Here is a 10,711-nt window from a genome sequence, read left to right as displayed (position 1 = left end):
TAATTCCATCGTGAGATTGCCGCAGGTCATCCCAAGATCATCGCGAAATTTCTGCAAAAGTTAGTTGCTCCCATTTCACCCCAGTGAGAATAGCAAGTCAAGAATCGAGATCAGATCGGAAACAAAACTACTGATTTGTCGAGGAACATGAAAGATTCCGTCTAGACGCGCCTCTTCGGCCGTTCAACGCGATGCGAGTCCTGGCAAAACATCTTGCCACAGGCGCCGTTGAGAGCGGCATCGGTTAAGGTCTCATGGAACCGAGTCCTCAAGTAGAACATGCGACATACCGATGTGTTCACGATCTCGATATAGCTTCAAATGCAGTTTTGGTTTTGTTTCTTCTGGCAATAAGAGAGTGATTAGGAATAAAAAGGAGACTAGGGAAAAGAAGAAATCACAAAATCTGCAAGACCACATCGCCGACTACCTGAGCGATGGCCACGGTAAGGTCTTTCCATATCTGGCAGTGAAGACGGTTTGGCAATTGTTTGAAATTGCGATTTGGCCCCCTTGTTCGCTCCTTCCGTAAAGAGAATGGAAATTCGAATCGTGCCAAAATTCCTGGATATGACCACAAATCCTCTGAGATTTGGTATCCATCTCACTATTCGGTCGTGGCTTGCCCGGTGAGCCTCATAATAAAGTCAATGTACGAGGAGAGAAATTGCCTGGGTCCTGATATGTGGCATTCCAAATCTCCGGGCGACGGCCGCTGGACAGCGCGCAAAGTTTGTGCCGTGTGTCAAAATGGAAAGCATTCGTTGATCTCCTCCTACGCTTGGGGCTCGCAACGGCCTCTGCAAGTCATTGTGTCTAGGTTCAATTAACGGTCGCTCCACTAGTGGGAACTTGCAAACTTACGGAGGTACAGCCCATAGAGATAGTAATCGCACTAGCAACCAGGCAGGCGAAAGATTTGACTTGATCAGGTATTGAATCCCTCGTTTGGCTTGTTTTGTTTGCTCACTTTGGCAAGGCGACATTGAAAAATGTACGTGCGCAAGAAACCCTTGCTAGTGCTATTACTATCTTTATGGGCTGTACCTCCGCATGACTCCATATTAGTCTGGTAGTTGAGGCCAAGACTATCTTTGCGGGGTCCCTCAGCGCATCTTTTGCCCACGTTTTCTGGGTATGGTAGTTTCCGTTCTTGATACTCCATAGGTGGTAAGTAATAGAGAAATTAAACACAGAAGTTGAATCTGTCAAAATTGATCCGCAAAACCAAAGAAAATCGCAAAATTCATAAGCTTTCCTCCCTCGTTGAACGCAGAACGGGCGCCGGAAATCACCTCATCTAATCTTACAAATTCGTACCCCCTGGTACTCGCTACAGCCGTATGCGAAACTACAGTTCCCTGCCCATTTTTAAGCGAAACCTATCATAACGTGATTTGTGTTGAAAGGGCTGTTTTGCACGTGATGGCGCTAAGGGTAAAACTCTGATTTTTGGGCACTTGTAAACCTTAGCCTTTACATCAAATATATGCTCTTTTGCAGGACCCCAAAATTACCCTCTCAACAATTTGCGCAAACCACGATTTTTAAGTCACCGACCACTTTACGAAATATTATTTTAATTTTTAAGCCCTTCTGGAAATACAACAAGAAATACGTAAGGACCAATTTAAGCCAAGGGGCACGTGTTCTAGAAGTATAATTCAAGTTATTAAAAGCGGCTAAAAAATTCCGATTTTTAAGCCTCGCATTTCTTAGCCCCCTGTCTAGCCTCTCGATTTTCTATTAAACCAGCCCGTTTTCAAATAACTCAAGAACTATATCTCTAAAACACGTGCACCTTAGCTTAAATCTGTTTCTAAGTGCTCCCCGTTACATTATTATAAAGGCTTATAGTTTGATTAAGAAATGGTAGCGAGGTCGGCAATTTACTAGAAAAATATACCAAAATTCTTAATGTGGGGCAAATGCAAGGGACAAAAAATACTATTGCAAATAACTTAAGAACTATACTTCTAGAACAAGTATACCTTATCTTAGATTAGTTCTTATATGCTCCGTAGTATAGTTCTAGAAGGGCTTATAATTTAATTTTTAATTGAGAATTAGTTGCGTAGGGTCTAGGGGTAGAATCGCGGTTTGCGCAAATCGCGTTGTGATAAATTTCGCTTAAAAATGGGCAGGGAACTGTAGTTTCACGTGCGGCTGTGATCGTTCGGCGGTTTTCACCTCCACCCGCTTAGACAATTATTAGGTGAGGACGGGCCGAACCATTACTCGTATCTCTGAATAGAACTATTAGCGTCATCAGGGGTTAGCCTTACGTTTTGGAATGGGATCTTCCGAGACATCTCTGATCTCTCACGAGTTCAGCCCAAATCCTGCGAACTTGCGAATTATGGTTGGGGAAATTTCGAAAAGTTTCTGAAGCCCTTGCCTATCGTGGAATCGTTCCCGAGGCCGAGATGCAGCGTGTTCCAGGCCTCCGGTCGATCGCGAGCACTCGGATGACAGCGCGCTCATCTAGCACTTCCCCGTAGGCCTAGGGTCACCGTGAATGTGGCGACGTATAGCAATATGACCGCTACAGCTCTTCAATGAGGCCGTAATGCGCTTCAATATCCGCAAGTAGTCGATCGAGCCATTGCTTACGACGAGGACAAATCGAAAATTGCTTAGGCCGAAAAAGCTTTCGCGTCAGCGAACATGGCGCCGCAACTGAATGCTGCACAGCATATTTTGATTAACACTTTACTAAAAGAAGGGTTCAAGAATAATAGCCTCAGAGGCCTCGTGCAGCGTGCCAATTATGAACAACAGCTCGCTCGAAACTGTGTTTGCCCGAGCGGACTGGATCGATAAAGGGCGAAGAACCAATTTTGTGGTATCTAATAGGCCACAGCGCCCTTCGAACAGTGGTCGCACAAAATGACCTCTTCAGAAGCCGTAAAGCTACTGCATATTTTCTCAGTTGTGCTCAAAGCTATAAATTCCAAGCTCGTTTGCCCCGTTTTGATTCCTTTCCTTTAAAAAAATCTATTGCACACATTCTTGCTTTTTTTGTTGCATGAAAGCGTTCCCGACCCTTTTTGCGATGTGCAGCAAACCAGGGCAGCCACGATTACTGGTTGATCACAGGCCTCTTCACTTTCGGGCACCCCGTGGTCTTTGCGTCATCCTTCACAAACTGACAACGACTTAGCCTGATTGCACCACCGAATGAGTTTCAAATCAAGTAGGCAACCAGAGATTAAGCTACAGTATTGCCTGTCCATGTGCGAGAGGAAGCCTATTTCACCTCTGGGTATTGATGATACCACTCATCCGATTGGCTGGGATCGTGAAATCCAACACGGTTTGTGGCTTGCGCTAAATCACGTGGTGCCAGGTGTCGATTCTTTCAATCAGGCCATCCTCTTTCGCCTTAACCACTGCAATAGAACATGGACTATCTTCCTATTCCCATGCCTTCTGTGCCTCTCTTCCATTAGCTTATTTCTACGGATCTTCTGGTTACAATGTCTGATTATATCTACCAACCCTTGAAAAATGCAACAGAGGACATTCGCCTCCTAAAACTCACCTTCGATATCAGACAAGCACTTGGACGTGCCAATGTGAATCCTCTGGTCGGGCAACTAAAGAACTACTCTTTGCCCTTGACTACCCTCTCCAAGAGGCAGAGAATGCTACGGGTTGCTCTGCTACCGTCCTTCAATGCTCTGTCCTATGTCTGGGGAAATCCGGCTCGAACGCACGAGATTACCATCGATAATAAGAGGCTCGGTATTACAGGAAATTTGCATAAGGCTCTTCGAGATATTCAGAGGGATGCAATTGGAGATGTATACGTCTGGGCTGATGCAATTTGCATTTGCCAAGATGACCTTACAGAGCGGTCTGCGCAGATTCTTCTAATGAGAGAGGTTTATCACGCTGCATCTGATGTGAGAATATGGCTTGGGTCACCTACTGAAGAAGGCCGAAGATGTCTCAAATTCATTGCTGATCTCACTGGAAATTATGGACCCGAAGAATCCGATATGGTACCATCGGAAGAGAGTAAATTCGAAGAGATATTTGTGGAGGGGTTGTTGATATCCACGGCTGGAATTGTGCGTACTGGGTATGGGTTTGGACAGTCGTTGGTAGAAATTACGGACGTCTTGGATTCGGACGTGAGGGATGACAAGGCAGAAATGCTTCTCGACCCCGATGCCATACTATCACTCCATCATGATACGATCCAAACGTTGGTTGAATGGAAGCCACATTCACGACATTTTAAAACTGTTCAGGATGAAGATTTTGTTTTCATCGCAAACCTGATCGACCACGAGCTGATCCAAAGCTGTACTTGGTTTGAGCGAATGTGGGTTGTACAAGAATTAGGAGCATCTAATAACGCTTCGATCCTCGGATATGGGAAGTCAGTGAATTGGGAGTCGTTCCTACGTGCTGTATACTTTCTAAATTACAGTCTTGCAGCTCCGGTCAACAATATTCGAAAGTTAACTGGACTGGAGAAGATTCGGCAGGGTTGGAACAACGGAAAACGACAGCCACTCCGAGATTTAATTCGAGAGTGTCGATACAGAAACGCCACAGACCCACGAGACAATATCTTTTCTCTTCTTGGCATGATGGGAGATACGATGAACACATTCTTGATGCCTGATTACACCAAGTCTGTGAGCGAGGTTTATGCAAATGCTACATTCCATTTCATAGAACAATCTGGATCACTAGACCCTCTATGCGGGTGGCAAAGTCTCGGCCGACGGGAGCAACTACCTTCATGGATACCTGACTACAGCTTGAATCAAGACCTTGCAGCTTCACCCCTGGTTCCAATTGACGGCAGGGAAAGTATTTTCACTGCTTCGGGACATGACCACAGATCGAAATATATGGCGTTGGATCAACAAGAACTGAAGCATTTCTGGACACACTTGCCTACAAGTGGACTTTGCATTGATACCATTGCTATGCTTTCGGATCCTTTGCCTGAAGATGTGCCGTTCGGCTCTATCGAACACATGTGGCATTCCACCATCTCTTCATCCGGTGGACTCCTCGACGGCTTTACAAAGGATGTCCAATCATATTTGGAAGACATATCTTCTGTTGTCAGCATGTATAGCAAATACTGGGGTTCTTTGGATCAATTCTCGAAACACTTGCAGTCAGTGTCGATAAAATCACCATTAACAGCTCGTCTACCCAAATCGTCCAAATCGACGGATCGTTTGTCGAAGCACTCGCAATCAACAGACCAACTAGCAAGATTCAGTCCTCCCACAGGAAAGCCTTCTCTATACTTCGAGCCAAAGAAGTCGGATTCATTTCTCCACGCAATATACATCCTTGACGCATACCTTCAAAGTCTCCTCTGCGGCCGGATCTCAACAACCGAACGCCTCACAAAGGATGATATTCAAAAATTCATGAGCTTGAATCTTCCTGCAGATACTGCTGATCCTGAACGGGAATCGTTTCTTGCAAAAGTTTGCAATGCCCTAGGAGCAGGAATGACCAGACGGTGCATGGCTGTCACAAAAGAAGGTTATATTGGAGCAATCCCCCAAGAAGCGCAGCAGGGAGATCTGATCTGTGTTCTGTTCGGTTGCAGTGTGCCGGTAGTTCTGCGGAAGAGAATTGGGGGAGAATATTTGTTTATTGGAGAATGCTATTTGCATGGTTTCATGGACTCCGAAGCAATTGTTTTTCAGGTCAAAGGCGAGTTCCAAGTACAGAAATTTGTCTTGTGCTGAGAAGGGTGTTGATGAATGAAATGAAATATACTGTAAATTCTTTCCATTGAATAACCCATCTTACTGGAGCTGTGACTATTTGAATTCCTTGAAGGCCTGAAGCCGGCGGCATTGAGGGCGGCTGGGGGTTTTTAGTTGAGCCATAGTATCGCTTAAGTTGAACCATATTATCAAACTCTGCATATGCTCGTTTATTTAGCTGATCCATAGTATTGCTTAAAGAAGCGAGACAGCTAGCCGAGCAAATGAATAGGTAGATTTTGTAGCAATTATATTTTAGGCATGTGCTTTGCATATGTACAGGCTATGGGCTATACGGGCTAGGAAGGTTCGGGTTAGTCCCGAGCTTGCGAGGAGGCTTAGGGTCAGGTGTTAGGGTTAGTGCGGGGGTTGGGGGGCGGTGAGAGCCCCCCATTGGGATATAATTAAGCGTAAATGCCCTACGGGTTAGGGTTAGCATATGCTAAGTATATGGGTTCCATATACCGAGCATATGCTAGAGTAATAATAATAATAAAGCAAGATTTATTCCAACTTACTTATGTGCTACTTCTCAGTAGTAAAGGTTAAGCACATGCTAGAAGTATGCCTGGCGGACTATTGGGAGGAGGTCAAGGTTGGAAGGTGGGTGTAAACGGGGACTGGTGTCTATATATTATTAAAGCTAGTAGATACAGTGTGGTTTTTGGTAAGGAAAGTTGATCCATATTATGGAAAATACAAGGGTAATCTCGCTAATTGATAATACGGTTCAACTTAAGCAATACTATGGTTCAGCTACTGGCTCGGGCGGCTGACTGTTCTGGCTTCCCAGAACTTTAAAAGTGCACAGTTACAACTCGCATGGTCTCAGTATATGGGTTTTTGGTCAACAAAAATGCGAGACAGAGCGGCCGAGCAGTCGGGTAAGGGGAGGTATTGGGGAAGGATTGAAGAGGAGGATGGTTAAAGAGAGGGGCAGCGCTGTCTGTAATACTAAGGAATGCTACGCGAGCAGAACAGGGGTGTTGCAGGGGTTGGCAGGGGCACACTGATATGATATGTATAACTGATCGAGAGTTGTGCCAGAGGGGGTATCACCGATAGATTTGAAAGGCGTGATCAGTTCCTGAAATTCAAAAATGCAACTGGGACTAAGGTTTGCGGAGATTCTCGCCATAACAGAAGGCGGGCCACGGAAGCAGAGCACAAGGGCGCAGCCGTTGGTGTAGTCGAGGGGCCATCAAGCCCATTCTTCTTCTGCGTCGTCGGTGTCGAAGTGGTCAGTGTGTCAAAAAAATAATTAAGGTAATTAATTATATTTAATTAAATCAAGTAAATAATTAATTATAATTTGATTATCGACTTTCAAAAAAAAATTTAATTATTAGAAAAATTATAATTAAATATTTCTAATTATCACGTGAAACCCTTATAAAAGTTATATAAGTAATAAATTCTCATCTTTTTCTTTAAATCATATACGACTAAAGCATAAAGAGAGTAAAGGTTAATTGATTTCCAAAGAAGAGAGAAGGAGAGCAAGGTAATATATATGTGAATTATTTGCTCTGGATATCACATGACCGCACCCACGTGACTAGAGAAGTCAAAACCCCTACTATAGTACTTATTTACAAAGATAAGTAAAGCGAGTAAAGGCGGGATACTAGCTATTAAGCCTATAATAGTAAGGCGATATCTAAATTAGGGTAAAATACGCTTTACTTTTGCGCCATAACGCTTATATTATTTTTATAGTTATGTATAATAATACGCGACCCAGTAATTAATTATATTTAATTAAATTAAGCAAATAATTAATTATAATTTGATTACTACGATTCTGACTTAATTTAATTTGATTACCGGCCAATAATTATAATTAATTAAATTATTTGACACACTGGAAGTGGTAGTTGGGAGGGACGCTGAATGGAATTGTTGTGCTGTGAGGAATCAGTAGGAAAATACTTCAACCGGGGAATAAGGAGGTGACCATGTTCTATTACCCTGATTCTAATGCCGGCCGCAATATCTAGGACGTTCTGAGGATTTGGTGGGTGCCAGGTGCAGTTTGCCATCCATGGTTATAACAAATAAATAATGCTGAGGATTTAAAGAGTGCATAATATTATTAATTATAATAATTATAATCTTTACTTAAAAAGTTATAATAAAATTCTTCTTTTATTTTATTATACTTTAATTACTATATTAATCTTTTTAAAGAATAAAAACTATAATTAATAAAAATAAAATATTTGCCTGTAATTAATATTATATAATTTCAAATAAACTCTGTATAGTATAATTAATTATTTTATTTTATAATATTTTATATAGCATATACTAAGCGTGCTTCGTTTTGTTATATTCTTGAGAGATCTTTACCTGAATAAAGGCTTGCCTAAGATACATACACTAACTAGAATAGTACGAAAGCACGTCTCGTGAAAGACGTGCTTGCATTTTTTGTGGATTGTTTTTGAAACTCAAAAGGAAGTTGCGTGCATCTTCGATAGGTAACGATTATAAGATACTTTCAAGGAATTCGATCAGAAAGGAGACTAGAGGCGAAGGCATCGCGCGACCTAGAATTTTGGATTATTATGTGATTTGCGCTTGCCAAGATACCTATTTTATCACGAAGAAATCCCCGGTAGAGACCAGTCTTTCACCTGGCAAAGCGCGTTTGATATCATACCACATCCCAAATAAGCAATATGGCTCGTCCAGCGCGGTTTCCAGGCGGAAGTGGCCAGAGTTCAGTCTCCAGCGCCGCCTGCTCTTAGTCGGCGGCCCCAAGTTTTCAAACCCCATCAGGTCTTCCGTGCCTATGTTTCATATGCCGCCTCAAATTATCTTTCCGTGGAAAGTATTTTCTCCACCCTGAAGCCATCGAGTAGTTGCATCCTTCAATAGGACAATAGTACATGCTTGACGTTCGGTGAACGTCATTAATATGTCGATTGAGATGTGTTTTAGTTCCAAAGCCTCGCTCGCAGTTGGGACATTTCTCAGCCTTGTTATGGTACCTCATGTGACGGCTGATTGAATGTTACTGTTTGCATTCCTAACAAGAGAAGTGGGGTGGCATGCCTGTACTCAGCTTGTGTCTGAAATACCGTGTTGCAGTCTAGTACGGTGCAGGTAATAGTTGTCGCAGTGGCCGATCGTCCAGGGCTTGATGGTCCTGAAATGGAACGTGGAGTCCTAGATGATACTGGGATTGGAAAGATCTTCTTCCGAAGAACATTCGGAAGCGCGGTATGAAGGGTTGCAGGCTTGGAACCTAGTTCCCAATCAGCAAATATTCTCTTGATGAATTACTTGAATTTGACATGGAATTCCCCGGGTGCCTTACCGGTAACTGGAGTCGAAATGGGCTCAGGTGGCCCGGTGGGAAGCATTGTGGCAGGAAGTACGGTTAAAGACCTGATGTCTCTTGTAAATTCCATGTCAAGCTCAAGTTCCGAAGGAGTCCATATCTTTCTAGGATCCTCAGTAGAAGGGGGAAAGTCGGAAGGCCAAGGTTCGCACAAGACAGGGTGGGGGGAGTAGGAGCTGTGGGAACGCGGCTCGACAATTCTCAATACTTTATTGATGGTGATACGAAGGTCGTATTGACCTCCAGCTTCAATTTTACAACTGGCCAACGTCATAAAATCTTGGAGCTCGATGTTGCCAAGCATAAGGATTTGTTGCTCCGCAGCAATACCCTGACTCTCCTGGATTTTGAGTTTCAAATCGTACACCGTACCAGAAAGGTTGGGGCTCAGACCGAACTCCTTGCCGGTTGGATCTTTTATAAGGAGTTGCCAGCCTCCGCGAAGCCGAAGGACCAAGTGCAAAGTGCTTTCCTTTTGGATATTGTAATCTGAAAGGGTACGGCCGTCTTCGAGTTGCTTGCCAGCGAAGATAAGTTTCTGTTGATCGGGAGGTATCCCTTCCTTGTCCTGAATCTTGGACTTGACATTGTCGATTGTATCGGAGGACTCAACTTCAAGGAAGATAGTCGCGCCGGTTAGTGTCTTCACGAAGATTTGCATGCCTCCGCGAAGCCGAAGGACCAAGTGCAGAGTGCTTTCCTTTTGGATATTGTAATCTGAAAGGGTGCGGCCGTCCTCGAGTTGCTTACCAGCGAAGATAAGCCTCTGTTGATCAGGAGGTATCCCTTCCTTGTCCTGAATCTTGGACTTGACATTGTCGATTGTATCGGAGGATTCAACATCCAGATCAATGGTCTTGCCGGTCAGGGTCTTCACGAAGAGTCGATGACATCTACGCACGCCAGGCTTGGCGACACGTAGGGCCAATGGAGTCTTCCATTGCTTGAAATCGTCACCAACACTTTCGGCTGTTTCAAGGACAGGGTTGGAGATACGAATGACTGAAGGAGGCTTCCACTGTCCCGGTTTGGCTGAAAGGCCTCGATGGCGACGAACATCTTTAGCTTCAACTTTTTGGGGGCCAAACTTGGAAGCAGAAGAGGCCAGTGGAGCTTTCCTCTGCGCAGAACTGCTCAGATGGCCTCGGTGACGACGACCGATTTCTTCATCTTTTTCTGGGATGGGCATTGAGGTGCGTGGGGCGAGTGGAGGTTCCCAATGCTCAGGATTGTCTGGAAGGCCTCGACGACGACGACCATCTTTAGCGTTTTTGGGGACAGGCTTGGAATCGACCAGTGGAGTCTTCCGTGGTTCAGGACTGCCCGGATGGTCTCGACGACGAAGCTTATTAGACTGCTGCTTCTGGGGCTTGAGCCCAATAGCTTCCACAACAAAACGAATGGCGTTGGTGAATCCCATCTTAGAATGAATCCGGAGTCGAGCTTCCAGACTGGCAAGGCTGTGAACCAGTGAAGGAGCGATAGCTATAGGTATGCAGCGAGTGGGAAATTTTTTTTTTGTAAGGATTGGAAACCAGAATTCTGTAAATTAGGTCAAGGACGCCTGGACTTGAAACTGAGATGCGGTTCCACAGCCTGATTATGT

General features: G+C 44.2%; 2 protein-coding genes across 2 annotated transcripts; one reads left to right on the top strand and one right to left on the bottom strand.

Annotated features, from left to right (window-relative positions):
* Positions 1 to 3,415: 3,415 nt before the first annotated feature.
* Positions 3,416 to 5,778, top strand: K444DRAFT_613474 (uncharacterized protein). Its single transcript, XM_024880357.1, has one exon. It carries the CDS (start codon positions 3,480 to 3,482, stop codon positions 5,733 to 5,735), a length of 2,256 nt encoding a protein of 751 aa, XP_024735479.1. The 5' UTR covers positions 3,416 to 3,479; the 3' UTR covers positions 5,736 to 5,778.
* Positions 5,779 to 8,066: 2,288 nt separating this feature from the next.
* K444DRAFT_613473 (ubiquitin-domain-containing protein) lies at positions 8,067 to 10,711 on the bottom strand. Its single transcript, XM_024880356.1, has 3 exons — positions 9,082 to 10,711; positions 8,817 to 9,009; positions 8,067 to 8,764 (listed from the first exon to the last, which is right to left on the bottom strand). The coding sequence occupies exons 1-3, from the start codon at positions 10,523 to 10,525 to the stop codon at positions 8,527 to 8,529; spliced, it is 1,875 nt and encodes a 624-aa protein (XP_024735478.1). The 5' UTR covers positions 10,526 to 10,711; the 3' UTR covers positions 8,067 to 8,526.

The sequence above is a fragment of the Hyaloscypha bicolor genome, assembly GCF_002865645.1.
Source record: "Hyaloscypha bicolor E unplaced genomic scaffold K444scaffold_87, whole genome shotgun sequence".
Lineage (NCBI taxonomy): Eukaryota > Fungi > Ascomycota > Leotiomycetes > Helotiales > Hyaloscyphaceae > Hyaloscypha > Hyaloscypha bicolor.
Note: the sequence above shows the minus strand (reverse complement) of the source record. Positions and strands in the feature narration are given on the sequence as shown.

Coding starts and splice junctions, on each gene's coding strand:
- K444DRAFT_613474 (XM_024880357.1), top strand. CDS start 3,480: ATGTCTGATTATATCTACCAACCCTTGAAAAATGCAACAGAGGACATT.
- K444DRAFT_613473 (XM_024880356.1), bottom strand. CDS start 10,525: ATGGGATTCACCAACGCCATTCGTTTTGTTGTGGAAGCTATTGGGCTC. Junction 9,010..9,081: donor CATTTCGACTCCAGTTACCG/GTAAGGCACCCG, acceptor ATTGGGAACTAG/GTTCCAAGCCTGCAACCCTT. Junction 8,765..8,816: donor CAGACACAAGCTGAGTACAG/GCATGCCACCCC, acceptor ACATTCAATCAG/CCGTCACATGAGGTACCATA.